This window comes from Genypterus blacodes, unplaced genomic scaffold (assembly GCF_046128005.1).
Source record: "Genypterus blacodes isolate CSIRO-AG114 ecotype Tasmania unplaced genomic scaffold, CSIRO-AGI_Gbla_v1 ptg000061l_1, whole genome shotgun sequence".
In the NCBI taxonomy this organism is placed as follows: Eukaryota; Metazoa; Chordata; class Actinopteri; order Ophidiiformes; family Ophidiidae; genus Genypterus; species Genypterus blacodes.
The window spans coordinates 3,436,057-3,456,101 of NW_027466873.1; the positions used below are offsets into that span (position 1 = coordinate 3,436,057).

The following is a 20,045-nucleotide window of genomic DNA, read 5'->3' on the forward strand; positions in this document are numbered from 1 at the left end:
TGATCTGTGCTCCTGTGGCATGAAAAATGTCTGCTCCCATTGGACTGATGGCAGAGGAGGATTTCCTTACAGGAGCTTACAGGCATCAACACAGTGTGTTACAGGCCACGCTTTTTTCCCCTCTATCCCTCTTTTACACAGCATGCCACTGTGGTAGGCAAGACCTCTGGGACTTTCGGGGCTTTTATTCCACAAAAATTATCTGTCATCTCTGCTCTTAACCACGCCGCCTCACACTATGCACAACCTCAGGCATCTCTTACCCTCTTAGTCTTGTTCGCTTTCCAGAGATGAGCTATTTTGATCAAATTGGGGCAGGAAAATTGTTTTAGAAAATGGTTTCCAGTAAAGAATTAGAGTGTGTGTGGTATGGCTGGAATAGAGTCAAAGATCAGAGGTTTTTCTTGCTCTCGGTACGGACTCGTTTCAGTCGAGCCCTCTGGATCATCGCTCATATCAGGATTATAGATGGGAGACAGTTTTTAATGATGGAGTAACAGCGGGTTGGCGACGCACCAGCAGGCTGAGGTCTCTTGTGTTTGTCTTATAAAAGCACAGCCCAGTTAAGCTTTTTTTTGCGCACTCACCAACTTGTCATACAGAAGCACTTCACATGTTTTGAAAGAGGTGGAGAAGGTTCCACACCTCTAATTTTGCAAACCCAAAAACAAGCAAAAACCACTGATAACAAATCATCTCTGAAAATGAAAAATCCTCCTGCGTGAGAACTCTATTCTTATAAAAGTGTGTGACTTAGTGGGTCAGCCAGGATGTACTGTACACTTATGTATCCCTCCCTGAATGTACATGTGTGTGTGTCTGTGTGTCAGTAGCTGTATAGGATTTGTTGACCGGGGCGAGCGGGAGAACAATACTGCTGTTTCCAGTCTGTGTGTCCCAGGGCTCATTAGTGCGGCGATGAAAGGGGAGGCACTGCCCACAATTTCCTCTCTCTGATGACCGTTCGTCTGTCTCTCTCTCTCTCTCGCGCTCTCTTTCTCCCTTCCTCTTTCCCTCCAAGTCTCTCTCTTGATTAACAAACCAACACATAACAATGACTTTTAAAAAGCACGATTAAGACAATAACTGAAACAAAGAAAGAAGCTTCAACCCGAATATATTCTGATTACAGACAATTAACTGTTTATTGTCTGAACAAATATCCGACTAATGATACGAGAGGATTTGTATGGAAGTAAAGGTATTAAAGGGTGTGACAGAGTAATGTAAACAGCTAAACTGAACTTTTTTTCTCACTCAGAGTATCGACAATAGTCAATTGTTATTGTGAGCACAAAATCGTAGTAGCAGGAAACATTAAACCACAAAGGGAAATTCATCTAGTTCCAAATTAATGAAGGACACAGTGCATCCATCAGGGAGTATGCAAGACCACAAACAGTCACACATTCAGCACAGAGATACTGTAATGTACTGAATTAGAGGAAATACATAAATGTACCTGCACAAGCACACACACGTAAATTAAATTGTGCACATCACAGCACTCTGAAGCGTAAACAACTCATACCTGCGCGTACACACATGCACAGACACACACCTACACTGGTGTTGCTATTCTCAGAGGACATTGTTACATTCCTTCACGAGAGGTTTACCCTAAACTAAACCGAGTTAAACATGTCTAATCCCTCTGACCCAAACCTTGACAAGGACAGCGAAACGAGACCACACACACAAACGCAAAGTCACACACATATGGCAACAAAAGACAGCTTGCACGGTGACACTGGCAGTGTGTATTTGTGGCAGTGGTGTGTGGTTTGCGTGCGTGAGTGGGGTGGTTGAAAGCAGACTGGCAAGATGCTGCTGACAGGTTAGTGGTGATTAGTAATCTTGTCTATTTAGAGTATCCATCCCTGCTGGCAGAACTTTACTAAGCTGATAGACTGGGAGTTTTATTTGGAGATGTTGTTGTGTACTGGTGCGGTCAAGCTCACGTCAAATAAAACCACTGATATGTGTACTCCTGCCTCTGTGCAAACATTTTCACAGTATTTAGTAGCAACACGACAACAGACCAGCTTTCAAACAGTACACACAAGTACTATACAGCGTATCCCAAACATCGGAACTTCCTACAGTCTGCTCTTTCATGAGAGGGCCCAGTGCTATATGTGCTTTGGCCCGAGGAGTATCACCGCTGCATCACTTCTGATACACTCTCTTATCACCCAGCTGGGGAATGTGGAGGAGCTCAACGATGTCAACAGGACTTGAAACCACGGGCCAAGTGCTTGACCATTAGATCCGTCGGCTGCTCACGACAACAGTTTTGGCCGGATCTCACCTGTACCCCTTTCCTGCCTCGTCTTCATTTCACACCCCGCGCTCTGGTTAGTGGAAGCTCAGCTCCAGCAAGGCCTCACACTCAGGTGACGACTTGTGTCTGCCCTCTGGAGCAGACTGCGCCCTCCTCCCTGACAACAGCTTCACAGCTCAGTGGCCTCCACACCGTTGACAACAGGAAGAGGGAGAGCAGAGACGAGACAAACTTCAAAGCTTTAAACTTGCTGAGCATTGAAGTATCTTGGCCCAGAAGTGGCAGCTTTATCTACTTTGTTCATTCATAATGTGGCTACTACCTTCCACATTATCTTCTACGGAGTAACAGCGTGTTCTTCTTCAAAAAGCTACAAGATTGGAGACGACTCGTTATCGTTATGACTTTGGAATTTGACTGCCTCCTCTTTTGAGTTATGCTTTGCAAGAGCAGTGCTTTTATTCTCTTCACCACATGTGGTCTGTGTGATTGGGTTGTGACAGACTCAAGCTCACTCACAGCCCAAAAGGGGCCATTGTCTGCTGCCGCTGGGCCTAACCCCAGCCCCTGCCATTAAGACCGTCTTTCTTTTCCCTAAAAACTCCTCCTGGTCAATGGGGTGGGTCCTCTGCCATTCTGGAGAGTCATTTCTATGTGGGTATATGGGATGAGCACCTGGGTCTCATGCAGGCTGGAGAGGAGCGACGTGCTTGTAGGGCAGCAAGAGGGTAATAATGAAGACATGGTTTCTAAAGCGCTCCAGACTTGGAGTACTCCATTATCAGGTGCACAGTGGCAGGGAGTGGAGTACTCAACTGACATTGTTTAGGGCCCCGGCCCAGGGGAGAGCTGGGAAAATGACTAAAGCCAGGGAACGGCCACTCATTATCGCCACACTGGAATCAAGAGTTTCCTGTTCCTGGAATTTTTAATGGAAAGAAATGGCATTCCAGGGCTATTTTCCTCTACTGTAATTCAACAGACCACTATAAGAAACGGCCAACAAATGGAAAGAAATGTATATTTCAACAGATTAAACACACATTGGAAAAAGAATGTGAGGGTCTTTCAGTGGTTAAGTGGCACCTTGGTTCCTGAAAGGGGTCAGCGGTGATTTTTGTGCCGCGTGTCATTTCCTGTCTGGTTGGCGTCTCTCGCACTGAGGCCCTTGCTCGTTTATTTTTACAGTTTCCTTTTTCTCCTTTTTTTACTAGCTAGTTTTCCCCTGTAGGGAGGGGCAGGTGGGTTAGGGGATTCAGAACTGAGTAAAACCGTCCCTGTGTACGGCCCCCCAGACCCCACCTCCCTGCTCCTCAACACACTTGCTCACAATGGGGGCTCTGTAACACAGCCCCCAAACGTACTCCTGCCTTCCCCCCAAAACAGGAAACCAGGATCTGCCGAGCTCTTGTTTTTCTACTAATTTCCTGCTTTGCTGCTCTTTCCCTAGATTATTTTCTTTATTTTCTTTTTTTGGTTCCCCTCAGATTGGTTCCCTAATCAACGTTTTGTCTGTGTGCATATGGAAACCAGTTGCTCCAGAGGTTGTTTTAAGAAGCAGGCAGGTCTGCTGAAGGAAATGTAAAGGAAGTGGACAGAAATAATTTAGTGTTTCAGAAAAACTGCCAATATTTGCTGGACAGCACTTAAAAGACTTCCTTTCAAACCTGGAAAAGAACAACCTGATCACCATCCGCCATCACAATAATACGGTTCAAATGCAGAAGGCCCTCAGCTCTGTTCATGACTGACAGTAACATAAACTGTGGATTTAACTGCACAGCCATTTCAGGGAAACAGAAATAGCAATATACACTTTTATCTGAAGTGTAAAATTTCCTAAACTGATTATATGTTTCTATAGTCTGCAGCAGGCAGAACAGGAGATTATTGTGCCAAGTTAAACTCTGGAACCACGAAGGTTATTACTAAATTCAGTTTTGGCTTTTGGTGAAGCCTGGGGTAAGGGCAATGCCCGCTTTGGCCGCTCTGTTGATTGCATTAGCGGTATGTGTGACATCTACCCAGCATATACAAGAGTCAGAAACAATGCACCTCAATTTACATTCATTGGTAATGAGACATAAAGTACATCACAACAAATGTCTGTCAGATAAATGATCGTGTGAAGCCAATCTCACATTCTGCCAACTTATCCTCTTATCCTTCTTAAGTCCTTATACTTGAGCTGAAAGAACCAAACAAAAACACTGAACATCTCAGAATAGTATGAAATCAAAGCTATGAGATCTGCTGTAAGTACTAACATTTAGTTAATAGATAGTATCGTGGAAGTATTTAATGTAGGTATGACAGAATTTACCAGTAGGAAGGAAAAGGGAACAATAGCCTTTCATACAACTTGTCAATGAAAATGGAGCTCCAGAGTCAGCGAGCGGACTTTCAGCCAGTAGGTGGACTGTTGAGAGCGAGGAAGAGGGTGGAACACTGCGAGACACAGTGAGCCGGGAGAGGGGAGATGCAAAAATAAAGCCAAAAAGGAGCAGAGACGGAAGTGGGGGGAAGTAAGCAAAGAAAGCACAAACTCCTTGGGAGGAAAACGCCATTGAAAGTATATGAAGTATTCAGAATGAGTTTGCGAGAGAGTTACTGGTGTATAAAGCGTACGATTGGGTAATGGGCTTATGAGGGGGCTCGATCGCTGTTTCAATAAAGCCCTAGAGCCACGACTCAGCTAAACTTGCAATACAAACACACCCCGTTCCTTCAGTTTATCTGAAAGACACATCTGGAGTCTATCAACTCCAGCAGCACCCCCCTTTCTGTTTCCACTCTCCAGCACGCTTAACCCCTTCCTCACCCGCTCCACCCCTTAATGTCATGCACTCTCATTAGGTGACCATTGTCTAACCGGGGCCAGTCGTGTGCAGGAAAACATACTAACACAAATGTTCATTTTTCAGCCAGGGCGAACTGAAACTCCCATGTGCAAAGTCTATGCACATGGGGGTTCCAGGTTCCTCGGAGTGGTGGTCTGGTACACTGTGAACCTTGTCCTACCCAGACTAGTCTAGACAGAAGGGCTTCTTGCCATGTCCACACACTCTCCACTGTTCTTACATTATATAGTGTTGCCCACCTTTGTTCCCACTCATCAAGGTAATTTGCTTAGCCTATGTGGAAATAATGTTAATCTCCCACTAAGGAAAACAAGCTCAGATTTATATAAGACAAACTGCAGGAGTTTGCATTCTCTCTCTCTCTCCCTCTTTCCCTCTCTCTCCCTCCCTCTCCTTTCCCTCTTCCTCTCTCTCTCCCCCCCCCCCCCCCCCCCCCCCTCTCCAGCTACCATACCATCTTTAGCCATCTCAGCTCTACTTCCCCTGTGTCAGATGGTAAAGTTGTTTAAGTTGGACTACTTCCTAACCCCAGCTGCTCAGAATGGCAAAGGAGATTTGAAGGTCGGTTCCAGCCAGACAAAGGCAAAGAGTCTGTGTCCTGTTTTCTCTTCACAAAACAGATACTATCAAGTTAAATGTGTCTGCATGTATAATTCTAACCACAATGTAAGAATACTGTGCATATTAAAACATACAATACATTCTTCCGCTTCCAAAATCAGAACATTCTCATGCCCTTCATGACTTACTGGTCACAGGTTTCAACACAAACTTCCCTTAATTCTTGTTTCTCCACAACCATAAATTACTAACAACTGTGTATTTCCTGCTCTTGAATGAAGTGGTTTTAAGAAAACAGGAAGTGTTTGAGAAAGCTCTGGATGTGGATTTCATGCTATGTAGTCATTGTGGCACCAAGAAAATGAAAAGTGCACAGACAGACCGAACCTGTAGATATCATTTTAGAGTTTTGCTTTGACATTTCATGCTGCCAACACCTTCAGCCTCTTACCAGTCCTAACCACAAACCCAGCTCGTGCTTTTTAGACCCCTCCACTGCTTCTCCCTCATCCATCATCATCACTGCCCTCTGCTCTCCCTCTTTGCCCCCTGCTCCCTCTCTCCCCGTAGGGTGAACAGACCTGGTAATGAGGGCCCCTTGTGCCCCTGCTTGCCTGTCCTGTGTCCCATGGTGCAGTGGGGCCCAGTTGGACAAGAGCCAGACTGCCTCGGCCCGCTTTGCTCATTATTCTCATTACCTTGCTTCAAATCAGTGCAGGACACGCTGCTGGGATCTGTCCACAACTCATAAAGGTCCCTGCTCGTTAGTGGACCTGCCAGCGTCAGCTCCCATCAGGAAGGGTGTGCACAAAGGTGAAGGTGCCCAGATAGGTGCATATGAACAGTATCGAAGGCCTGCTGGTGTGGGTGTGTGTGTATCTGTCAATGTGTGTGTTTGCATGCATGTTGGTTTAGTGAAGCCTGAGAGACAAACCAGGGACGTGACTTAACGTTTGGCGTGTTGCATGCAGCCACACAGAGGCCAGGTATGATTCAACTGGTATTTCATCCCAAACTTTGGAAGTAAACGAGGTATTCCGAGATCCAAATGTAGCTGTTGGATGGCACGCCGTTTTAAAAGAGCTACAAAAACACAGTAGTCCACTATGAGGGCAAAAACAAACAGGGCTAAATTGCTCCTCTGCACTTGGGTGGCTTGGCAGGTTATGAAGGCAGTAGTGGCTTTGAGGAGGTTTGTCCCAATGAAAGGGCTAACTGTGTAGAATGCTGTACTGTCTGGCTCATGCCTGGAGGAGGGTGGCCTGCCCCGAAGCTGTATTCTCCTACTAACAACAGCAAATTAGACTGTATTCAACTCTGAATAGATGTCTGTGAGTGTGTGAGTGTGACTGTGAGTGTGTATCAACTGAGAGAGTTAGCAGAGCCATTTAAAATGACTGGACAGAAGTGATGGTGCCCATACTAGGTAACACTCTCAGAGTACGAGCTGAAGTAGTTACTGAGATGAACTGAGAGCGAGAGTGTGTAGTCAGTGTGCAGACTGTGTTTATCCTTGTCACATAGGAGAAGGGATGCAGAGTAATTCCCTGATGTGTGTTTACTTAGCCCTAGTGGGCTGGCCTTTGATTACAGCACTGACCACATAATATGAGTAACTGCTTACCACTGCACCAAATGACAAGCACATGTAGACGACACACTGGAAACAATGAGCAGACCTGAAACGGTGCAGGCTACAGAGACACAACAAAACAAAACAAAACACAAATCTCACAGAGGACGGCGCTCACACACAACGTGAAGTAAACACCCAAACTGGCATGGATAGCTTTTCTACATATAAAACACATCTGTATTCAAACCGTTGCATCATTACGACGATGAATTTTGACATGGCATAATTCACCAGGCAACAGTCTTCCCATGAGCTCAGATGTAATTTTAAGCTGTTTTGGGGCTGAATTAAAGGTTGGCGAAGTGGAAATGAATGAGCAGACCTCCGCTGCAGTGTGTCAGAGAGCCAGCAGAGGAGTGAAATGAGGCCTGCATGATTTACACTATGTCTTCTCCTCACACAAGGCGCCCACGTCTCCCTCTTCTTGGAGCAAGTGTGTGTTGGTGTGTGTCTGTTCTGTGTCTCTCTCTCCCAAGCTTTAGTTATGAGTCTCCAGGGGAGCCCCGCCCTCGGCCCCCTGCTAGTTTCACCACTGTTCCAGGTACAAGGGCCAGTAAACGGGTAAGCTCAGGTTACCCGACCCACCAGCCCCACAGCGCGCCAGGGAGCCTTGTCTGTTCTTACAAAAACAAGCAATATCAGCTCATTTTACTTCAAACAAACACTTACAGGTCAAGCTGAAAGACTTTTAAGGCTGAACCCTACACTATTGATTAACCATCTTCTATTGACATTCATACTGTTGTACACATTAGTCACAGGTTTGAGTTATTCATCTGCACTGCGTGAGGTGTTGAGACATTTTTTAGGTGATGAAAAGTGAAAACTGGCTTTGAATCTAACTCACCGCTCACTGGGTTCACATGGCATAAGAACAGCAATTTCAGCAAATTGTGTCTTTTATTCTGGAGGGGTAAGCCTGCGTGAGCTCCAGCAGGTAGGCACTAACAAGCTTACAACTGTGGAAAATGACCATATTTTTCTTTTTTTCCCAACATTTTTGAGCAGCTTGTTAACTTCATGGGTGGCAGCTCAGAGTGGCATGTGGAAACAATATTGCAGCATACCCACCCACTTTCAACAGAAACACTGCGTCTCTCTGCTACACTATCCACACGTGAAATTTCATGAATGTTTGGGATTTCATTATTTTCTTGATAATTCAAACACCAATATCACTGAAGATTTAATAAACCCAGATCCACATTTAACAGGATAGAAGGGTTTTGACTGAATTTCATTATAAACTGATGACACAATGGTTGCATACCAACAAATTAAACCACCTATAATGCAACAGACATACAATCTCACTCACGTACAAAATTGGATTGTTTCTGATCTCATCAATATTTGGAACGAAAACACGAAGTAGTCTGGCATTTTTAAACCACTAAAATTCATAAAGAAGAAGTTGGGGTGGACACCAGGGTTCACATCCACACAATACAGGAAGTCAGAATGCAGTTCTCATTCATATATGACCACAACTCTCAGTGATGGTAAGTCGCCTAACCAAAAGCATCAAAGCTTAATTATGTTTTATTTGCAAACTGATATCATAGATAAATAATACAATAACATTTTGCACATTCTTTACAATATATCAATTGCAGTAAAATATGATAGTTTATCCAAAAATATTGTTATATCTATGATCTTGCACATTTAGTGTTGCTACAGTTATGGGAGAAATACACAGAGCAATATTGCAATATTGCAACCCTGTTCGGCAAGATTCCAACTCTCATCGTGTTTCATCCCATATTTCTCCCTCTAAGTATCTCAAGCATTCACTTCTCACACACTATATCGAAAGAGTTTAAGATGCTACTAAGGAGGGCCAGACAGTCTGCGCTGCCAACAAACCTTCTCCCAGAGATTCCCTTATCTTGTTCTGTGGAGTGGGGCTCACCTGATAATGAAAGACCGGAGTGTAATTATGTGAACTTTTCAACATAACTCTGTGATGGCCAGTCTGACTGTATCATCCTCCCTGCTGGACGGCAGCCCATTGGGATAGAAGCTGCTCAGATCTCACGATACCCTGTCTGTATTTATCTACAGGGGCCACAAAGCCAGCCAAAGTAACAGTTCACACGCCTGCGTAACACGTGCACACTTAAAACAATAAGCATGACACTTTATCATCTGCAACATGATATAATAAAGGATGAGTGAGATGGATTAGCATTTTATACTTACAGTTTTTCCAAAGCATAAAGTCCAAAGAAGGAGCCATTTCTCAGGACTCGGATTTTGTTGTGGCTTAGTATCCTGTAAAAACGAAAAAACCACAGTATTGTTAGAAATATTCCAATGAATTTGGGGATTGAAGCTGGTTAAGTTTATGAGTCAAATAAGCACAATAAGTATCTCAGAGTTCAGTTTCGCCTCTGACACAAAGGAATTCACGTTGGAATCAATTTAAACAAACATACAATAAAAGGTCTAGAAAAGAGGATAATGGCCAAGCAAATGTCCACTTGTTGTGCTCAAGTCACACTCGAGGCTGCAGACATTAGTCTAAGATGTTTCCAATTAATGCTAAAGACTCAATGGGAGATCAAGATTAGGAAGAAGGACTGTAATCTCCATAATCATTCTGCATACATCAAAAAGACACCATGTCCACTTCAAATGACTAGCAGCAACAGGCTATGTCAATTAGTCGTCTCCCTGCTGGCGAATCACTTTGCTTATCAGAGCAGAGGACTCTGGCAAACACTGGAGCTGAGATTGTTTTGTCTGACAGGGGATCATGGGAAATGTTATTTATAATAACCAGTCTGCTCTTAGGGATGGGCCATTGTCCAGCTCAGATTGGAGAACTGTATGTTCCATAAGCTTTCATCTGGCCTTTCACACACACACACACACACACACACACAGAAACACCGATTCAGACACATACGCAACGTCTGCTGGGCCTTATTAACAATTGCAAGGTGACATTTCATATCAGAAACATGTTTTCATACAGTGTAATAGCCGCAGGGCTATTGTAGGCTTCCTTTATTTATGCTGGTACAACTGAGCAGAATAAACTTCCTCACAAAATCAAGGAGCTGTAAAGGCCAAACTCTTTTATGGCAAAGGTTGAACAATTATCTCTAAATAATGTATGCCCACCCCAATCTTCCTACATTGTAGTGCATGTTTGTAATAGCGTAGAATAAAGTGTATTTTTAATTGATCATTACAAATTTGCTATGTTAGAGATCATTTTCTCCCTTTTGTTTTGACCCATCTGAACTATAAGCCGGCCCATCAATCAACTAGCCGTCCCCTTTGGCTGGATCCCTGCGGGTCCCTTCTCGGTTCACACCACTATCAAGACCCAGAGCTTCCTGTGTCCGTATGATCTCCGTCCCCTCAGCAGGGGTCTGGGTGCAGCAGGGCCCATGCACTGGCGACAGCCCACCATCATTAACACTCCCTCCATTTTCACATCATCCTATTCCTAACCACATTGTGCTTAATGGGCTGTTAGCGACATTAAGTGTGTTCTTAATCGAAGGACTGGGGCTGTGTGTGTGCCTTTAAAAGAGGGAGCCGACTGTGAACAGTCTGTGAGATTTACAGATTCAGCAGCAGCAGTCAGCCCCCCTGTTTCCTGCCACATCAATAAAAACACTGCCTTCAGCTCCGCGCCTTCCAACTCAGTTAATGACCAGATTTAATCATACAGCCTTGGTACACAAGAACAATCTGGCCACGCAGTTACTTTGTCTCTGCAGCAAATTCACCGACATTCAAATCTCTAGACAGTTTGAAGGACATACAAGTTGACTCATCAAGAGATGAATGAAATGAAAACCCACACAGAAAGCAACTCATCAGCCGCTCCCGTTTTAGTGAAGAAGTTCTCGAGAAATTCTTACAATCGTAGTCTATATCAGTGGAATTATTATCAAAAGTCCATACCCAGTGTCCAACTCAGAAAACAATTTGATGTCATCCAGATCAGAGACGTGATGCTACTGCCGCTTAAATCAAATCATTATTAGGTTCTTAAATCAAGTCCATTTTTGGAGAGGATATCTGTGTGAAGTTAGACTCAGTCCTCACAAAGCGTAGCCTGAATTTGAACCTATGACTCCAGGACCTGAGGTCTCTCGCCTAACTTGGGCACAGTATCTTCCCCTATAACTGGATGCAGGCCTGAGATGAAAGCTGCAGAAGATCCGGAACTGCCTGAATAATTCAATACAGATAGAAGAGGAGAAAGTCACATCTGGCAAAGAAACAAGCCATTTAATTCAACACAGACAGTTTAGATGCTGATAGTTCCTTTTCGAATAAGCTTATTATGCAGAAAGGAAAACTATTAGCTGGTGGATTGCGTACATATTTGGTTTGTGTGTGCTTGCTGTACGCAAGCACACACAAACCAAGCATGTGTGTATTTTGCGCTGATGTCAATGCATTCTTTACAACAACACAAACTGTGACCATGAACACGATCACCGTGTAATCTAAAAAATGTTTCCTCCTCAAAGTAAAGAAATATTTGAACTAAACAGATGTGTTTATGTGTGTGCAATGAAATGAGCAATTGAAAAAAGGATGAATTTCACATATGGTATCCAATCACCATTCAGTACGGTCATCATTTGTCTGGAGACATTTCAACACACAATATTTCAATTACGTTGCTCCTCTGCACACCAGGACTTGAAAGCCGACTATCACAAATAAACAACAAGCTCACTGAATCCCTCCCACAGACAACAAAAGACACTGATTTCCAAGAATGCCAGGGAGTTGAAGAGTCTGGACACTACTGTATAATCCCCAAAGCCTCCGTTGTGTACATGTGATGTTTGGAGTACATTTGTAGTGAGGACATTGTTCTTTCATAAACAATACAAAGAGTACAACTCTGAGAAAGAGGGAGGCAGAATTGTGTAAACAGACAGAAATAGTCAGCATTCCCATCAGGCTAAACAGGAAACCCAGCCAATTAGCTGTTTATTCAGAACCCGGTTTCAGGGGTCAGGGGTTGTAGAGCGAGCACATCCTGGACGGTCATCAAACAGACACAGCAGTGTCCACAGGCAGGTGGAAGACAGAGGCGCTGGCAGAGCAGAGGCATACGAGAGAGCGTCGCTTTATCACTGCGGTCTACAGAGGTTAACAGAGCTTTACAAGCAAAGATGATGAGTAGGTTTTTAATCGCAGAAGTACAAGCTACTAGAAGGCTGGACTTTTGCTCTGTATCCAAACTGCTACTGAGGCTTCGCATGCGCGGCTTCTTTCTACACAGCGTACGAGTGACAGATCAGACGGCAGATCGAGTTAATCTGTTTTTCAAGAGCGACCGGCTGAACGGTACGCAGATTATCAGAAGGTATCTGAGAGCAGTTTGCATCCTTCATTCACTTAGTCTTTTCAGACCACAAAGGCCAACAAGAAATGATAGTGGCTAATTGAATCCAACTAAAAACCAGGGCCACATGTCAGGCTCCAGGACTACACTGAACCATTTCATCTAATTCATTTACATGGAGATCAGAGGGACAGAGGTCAGATGATAAAGGACAGGTCATACAGCGACAGGGACACCAGCTTCTGTTGTGTACTGTGGTAAATCATAATAGGAGACAACATAGGCAACAAAACTACAGTGAAAAGTTGTATGCATTATATAAGATTGTTTAATATATCTAATGTCTGCATACATGACGATGGGCCATATGAATCAATGTGACTTGAGAACACAGACTCATACAGAGTAATTAAAGTGGGTGCATTTACTGGAAGTCCATTATAACTTAAGTATATATAAATGTTTTACTGCAGGCTTGATTCTTATTACAAAGTGAAAAACATTTGACCCCTTATGACTCATAACCCTACACATCAATAATCACTAATTAATACGATTATGTAATATCCACTGAAATCTGCAAAAGCATCAAGTATTCCTCAAAGTGGAACGAGAGGAAATCCCTTAATCCAGTTGTGATCCAGAGACTTAAATTGCCGATTTACAGCTGTTATCAAAGCAACAGGTGATTTATTGAAACAGTGTGTGAATTCCACAGAGCTAGTTTCAGTTTTGCTCACGTTCATAACAGAAAAATGAACCAAATTAAAGTATGACTACTTCTATGATATCCCTGACTGCTGCATATGTCACAGATGTTACCTCAGTGCCCTGGTGTGTAATAAGTGAGTGTGAATATGTTCTCGTCGTGCCGTTTGTCCCGGCAGAGGCAAACCACAGCAGAACTGTGCCACTTAAATTGTTGGTTTGTTAAATTTGCTTCCTAAACCCACAAAGCGTTTTGAGACATAGGGTATGACAAATGCAAATGTTATTCCCTCACTGATTTACATCTGTTCCTCTCTTGAGTCTGAACAGGAAGGTGGTCTCACCCGCTGCCACAGATCGGAGGGAATTGTCGGCCATGTATACCTGTGTGTAGGGTCCCGTCTGTCAAAACTAGCTCCCCTGCTGCAGCTGCTTTTGGTTTTGGATCATCTTCTACCCATCAGGCAGTGCGGTGTACAGTACCAACACAGAAACCTTTCAGCTTTCCACATCACAGCTTGGTGCAGAGGAACAAGCTGGCAAAACACATCCTTCCATCTCCTGTCCAACCTGCGGTTCCAATGCTACAAACTCAAACTTCTGTAAAGACATTTGGATATCCTGTGTGCTGTCAGTTATTACTATCTCTGCACCTCTCACCCTGTCTCCCTGTGAGAAACACTTGGTGTGTTTCTGTTTTGTAAGAAATGCACAGGAAATGCTTGATATTTACATGAGAGAATTCAATTTTTCTGGTCACGACAGGAATCTGCAATTTGCATGAAAACTGCTGATTCCTATTGGCCCTTGTTGCCCTCCAAATGTTTAAGAATGCTGGGACCTCCTGGACTTTTCTGCAGCTGCAGGCCTCAGCAACAGGCCACAAGCAGAAAAAGGCTGAAATCTATCATTTATTTTGGTCAAAATACTGTAATTTTGTGTAATGCTAGATTTTCTTTGCTATATGTAATCATGGTTAAGGTAGCTGAGCAGCGCTACCTTTCAGCTGACATAGCCAAAATGTACAAAACCTCAAGAAATAGGAGTGGGCTATGCAGCGATTTTGCCCTGGTGGCCTCAATCGAAATTGCAGCCTTGCATGAAGCCCTGGAACTTAAACAAAAACTTTATCTAATACATATCCATGACAACAGACCTGTAAAACTAAGGGCATTACACACATCCAACTCCTCTTAACAAATTATAAAAATGTATGTGCCGATTTCAGTTAGTTTGTTAACTAACTAAAATCGGAGGAGGACAAGGATGCTAATAAGATATCAGCTTCCAGAAAATTATCTTACACTGCCAAAGAGCACAGCAGAAACTCAGGTTTAAGTAGGGATCTATATTTAACAACTATTCATCTGCGGGTTCAACATGTCTACTCTCCTACTTGGTATCCAATCAAAAAACACTTTGCCACAATTTTTGAAAACAGGGCCAATATACAGCATCGGCCCAAAATGCTTAGAGCTCCTGGATGTTGTGATCTCAGCTGGAACCACAAAAGGGACACGTGTGCCGATTAGACGCTCCATTGATCTACGTGCTCCAAGGCCTTCAGAGACACAGAGAGGCGCAAGTTCATTGTAATAAAGAGAGTCAAAACAAGCCAGCCAGCCACTGTGTAAACATCATTTAACTCTGTATGGATCTCTTACCCTTAAGGACCACACGCGGGGTGAAAGACAAGAACCCTTGAAAGAGATTGGTAACGTGCCATAAATCCAGGCCTAATGCTGAGACCAATGGGAGCCAGATAATGGGAGTGATTTTCAATGGGACTCTCAAAGCTTCATTATTGAATTAAGCCTGGTTTCATCAGCATGCTGACTTGATAATGCACCCACTGGTCTGTGCCACAGCAGTACTTAAATCCATATAAATACAAAATCATTTCATTTAGGCTCAGTGTAATTACCTTAAGAGGTAATTAAATTCTCCAGTAAGAAAATAACATTATCCACTTCTACACTAACAGTGGACTATTGTATGTTTCGGCTGAGAACATTCTGGACCAAGATGTCACTGTTTTTACAGCATTTTCTCTCTTTTGCCTGCCAGTGTTGCATTTCTGTTGGCAGCTGGTGGAGGAGAACTAAGTGGACATGGCAACATTTCACTTTACATAGACTTCACACACACGTCGCACCAGGAGTAATGAGGACAGACGTAGTGCATCACTGGTTGTAAGCAGAGGTTCATTAAAAACTCCATTACTTAATTTGGCTGTTTGCAGGCACTCACTTTTGCTCCTTCCAAATGCCATGTTTAATAGATCAAAAGTGTATTACCACACTGTATTACATGGCAGAGTAGTTTCACCTCATGGATCGAGCTGCTGAGGGGAATGTGTGCAACAAGACTCACAAAAGCGCTTTATATTCACATGTATCATAAAATGTATGTCAAGATGAGAAAGGCAACTCTCTCTCTAGCTCTATCTCGCTCTCGCTCTCTCTTTCTCTTACACACACACACACCTGCCTTGAGATGTGGCTTGAGACTTGGGCCTGTAAATGTGTGTCATTAGAGGCATATATATAAGTGTGCAGCAGGGTTTTCACATTCACATTCAGGAACATCTTCTTGTCTCATGATGTTTTGGCCCCTCCAGTAATCTGAAGTTTAATTTACAGAAGTTCACATGTTTTGACAGAATTTTGTCTCAGACGTCTGAGGTTTGGCCAGACTAAGGGTGGCTGCTTTGTGCTCATAGCTTGAGGGAGTGGCATAAATTGTCACTTCTAGAATCACAAAAAAGGACTTAATTTGAATTTGTATATTGACTCATGTCCATTACACGACCTCAATCTGGAAAAAAAGGATAGATAATTGAAATGCATGAAAATAATCCAATTTAAAGACTTCACTGCCCATTTCTCTCTCTCCCTCTTTCTCATTTGCAGCAATGAAAGAAGACCGGGTTTCGGGAAGAAGACCGATGAAACAGAGCGTGAGCAGACAGAAGATCTCAGACCGGGCGGTGTCTTTGTCATTTTTCTTACAAAAAAGTGCTTTGAAAAAAGACTCCAGACTATACAGACTATTCAGAGACTGGGTCTGTCCAAATAGCTTAACCTTTCCTTGGGGAAAAGAGAGAGAGCCATCGATGCCGGCAGTTACGGGACCCCTTTGGACCCAGCGTCTGTCCTGGGAGAGCCCGGACACAGCATGTAACAGAGTCACTAAACGCCCTTGAGCACAACAGGCACTTTAGCGGCAAATGCATGTCAAGATGTGAATGTGGCCATTGTCCCTGACCCACCGGAGGGGGTGCAGCAGTGAGAGAGAGACACTGGTGCCAAGCTACAAGCTCCATTTACTGCCTGTCAGGAAAAAAGGAACATCCATGTAATTGCATGCTAAATATTTTTTGTGAAACCATATTGCTTACTGGTCAGAGAGGGAGAAGCCACATGAAGGAGTGGAACAGATTCTTGTCAGGGTGTTAAAGCGATGATAAGAAAAATATACGAGCTAAGTGATTCACAGTCTGAAGGGTTTGAAGCATTACTAAGCTTTACTATCATACTTTCCTTCCTTGAGGCTCAATATGGGGAGTGAGCTCCTGCATTTGATATGTGGAACCACTTATTACAGAGTATAGTGCATTGTGCTTGGGTTACCGGGCTGGGCCAGGGAGTAAGTCTGTGTGGTTTGTGGCGGTGTGTGTGTGTGTGTGTGTGTGTGTGTGTGTGTGTGTGTGTGCGCGCGCATGTGGTTGCCGATTTGCATGCATACGAGGGCAATTTATCAGATTTATTTATATGGAAAGTACATATGTTTGACTCAGTGTGTGTGTGTGTGTGTGTGTGTGTGTCTATTCGCCAGTGCACACATATGGGAAGGGCGTGCATGGCCACAGCTCTCAAAATAGGCTTCGGTCCTCCCCTCTCTAATTAGAGACATTTCAAAAACCCAGATTTTAATTTTAGACTAGTAGCTTTCGCATAACTTATTTTGCAAACGCACACACACACACACACACACACACACACACACACACACACACACACACACAAACACACACACACTTTGGTCCCCCACATGGAAGCAGTCTTATAGATGAGGGAACTGGTAATGCGCATGAAATACGTTTCTGCTGCATAGGTCACAATTTACCAACATTGAACAACCACTGAACTTTTAAAGATGTAAACAAGTGACCTCCATGAATATTAATGGTTGGGGAACAAAAGCTGAAATACTGCTGCCTCACTGTAACGCCACAGCAAATTACTGCAATATTTATAGTTGAAGTATTCAAGACTAACCAATTTGGAAAGTTTATGAGTGTGTAGCAGCAACACGATAGTCAGTTTAATCACGGTCTAAAGTGTTTTCACACTTTTAATGAGGCAATTGAGTGAATCTAGCCTTTTGAAACAGTGAGTGGAATGTGGTGTATGTCTGACTAACATTGTCTCATTGTTCTGTCTCATAACCAGCCTCTGTTTTCTCCTCCTAAGCAAAGATCGCTGGGAAATTAATTTGTGTTAAACAAAGGCCTAAAATATTTCTGCTCCAAATATCCCCACAGTGTTTTAGTTTGGTTCGTCTCCGATGCGAACCTTACGTCCTGTGCTTCCATCACCACTAGTTGACAATCATAATTAGTTGACATCAGCTAACAGTACAAAGATGGTGGAGAATGTACAACTACTTATAGAGCATTCAAGTGTGAGATAGAAAATCGTTCGTTACAATAACTGTAACTTGGAATGATTTTAGCTGAAGGATATGCATTCATATGTTTAAACTTATTCAAATATTCATATGTAGCAATAGATAGAAAGCATAACCTCCCTTTGACAAGAAGGGAGGTTATACTGTTAACACAATTAGATATTTGTTCTGCAGCTGACGTAAAATGTTACCTATTTGATGTCAATATTACACTCTGCCTATTTTTAAATATAGATTTATTTAATGTGTTGTGTTAAATCTGCTGGGTTCAAACGGCTTACAGTGACTTTAACATAAGGGACCATTTACAGATATAATGATTGTGGCCCAGTATGAAAAGGATTTATTGCCTTCATCAAAATTTAAAAATGCATGTCAACAAACGTAATGTATTACTGTAAGTGGTAAAAGTTTGAATACAAAAGTAACCAGGAGTGATCAGGTTACATTGGTGAGTTTTGAATATTGTATGTATCGATTTTCAAAAGTAAGCATATCAGAAACACAAACACACACCCACACACGCGCACACACTCGCACGCAAGCACGCACACACACGCACACACACACAAGCTGAAGCCACAGGCATTCCCACTATAGACACCCATTATCTCCATCTGTATCCATGTGTTGTCGTCCCAAAGCAGGAACTTTGGGGGCCACTGTGGTCAGACGTGGAGAGCGGGAAGTCAGAGTTGGCAAAGGAAAGCCTCAGTCAGGCATTTTTGGAGTAAGATAAGAAGAGAGCTGCTCGAAAGGAAAAACTAAAACAACAAAAAGCCATTTGGGAGTATGAAATTACTCTGACAACACATTTCTCTGTTATTTTCCAAGTATGAGAAATGACTATAGCCTTTTAATCAACAAACACTTCGAGGTGATAAGTGAAGTGAAACTTATTCGTGAACCGAACACGGCGGCTACGGTGCAACAGTGTCAATGTGTGGCAACGTCCCAGTTTGTCCACGTTACCTTGACCTACGAGGGTACGAGGGCCAGAGCTTGTGTGGCGTTGGCAGGTGCTGCGTCCGTGTATAAAGCCCGGCGCAGTATCCAGTGTCAGGCCTTTGTTTGCTTTTTTGATTTATTGCTGACCACTGCCCCATCTAACATGTGCGAAGGAGGGCCCCACTCCCCCTCCTCTCAACACCTTTCCCCACATAAATAAACCCTATCGCTGCAGGAATGCTCGGGGGTCCCGCGCTCTCCCTGCTATTGGAATTCTCCCTGCTGATAAGATGACCGTTTGGGACGTTTCATCGACATACTCCTGTCTCAACACATACTGACTCACAGACCCAACACCAACCGCCAACACATCTGCTAGTCCTTTTGGTATCCACACATGGTCCACAAATAAGAGCCCCGACAATGTGACTCAGAAGATAGCAGAGTGATTAAAGATGCAGGGATTCAAACTGCAGCCAATCTGTGAGACTGGGAAGGTGAGCTGGCTTCCAAGTGAAAGGGACCGCCAAAGATTTATTGGATCCACTAGCTAATCATAGACTGGGTGTGGTTGCCTAAATGAAGCCTCAAGAAAATCCAGAAACTGTTGGGAAAATGTGCGGTTAAAAACAAAGATGTCCCCTGCATCACAAACGAGTCCTGGGGTGACTTTTAGGCTCCACCACTAAGTGACCCAGTTTGGATTTGTGGCACATGTGTAAACAGTACAAGAAAATAAGCACATGGCACTGGAGATCCCCCCCCCCCCCCCCCACATCCATTTCCATGACATTCCAACTCTGTATGTTATGAAATGTGACACACCTCAAAGTTATCCACATATAAATGGTTTAAATCCTCTATGTGAGAGTCAGAGGCTGCATGAGGCTCAAATAAGTATCGGGACATCTCTGATTTGGAAGAGATGATATGGGCCAGTACACAAATCTGAATCAGGCCTGAGATGCTGCATGAAGCCTAAAGGAAGACGCAACCTCCAACCCCCCTTCATTCCAATACAAC

The 20,045-nt window shown here is 43.5% G+C and overlaps 1 protein-coding gene across 1 annotated transcript in view; it reads right to left on the reverse strand.

Moving 5' to 3' along the window:
• Positions 1–20,045, reverse strand: part of adgra2 (adhesion G protein-coupled receptor A2) — a 35,498-nt gene that overhangs the window by 10,268 nt on the left and 5,185 nt on the right. Inside the window, exon 2 of the mRNA XM_076154289.1 lies at positions 9,548–9,619. Within this exon, the coding sequence (XP_076010404.1) occupies positions 9,548–9,619 (72 nt within the window). The remainder of the gene's footprint in view (positions 1–9,547; positions 9,620–20,045) is intronic.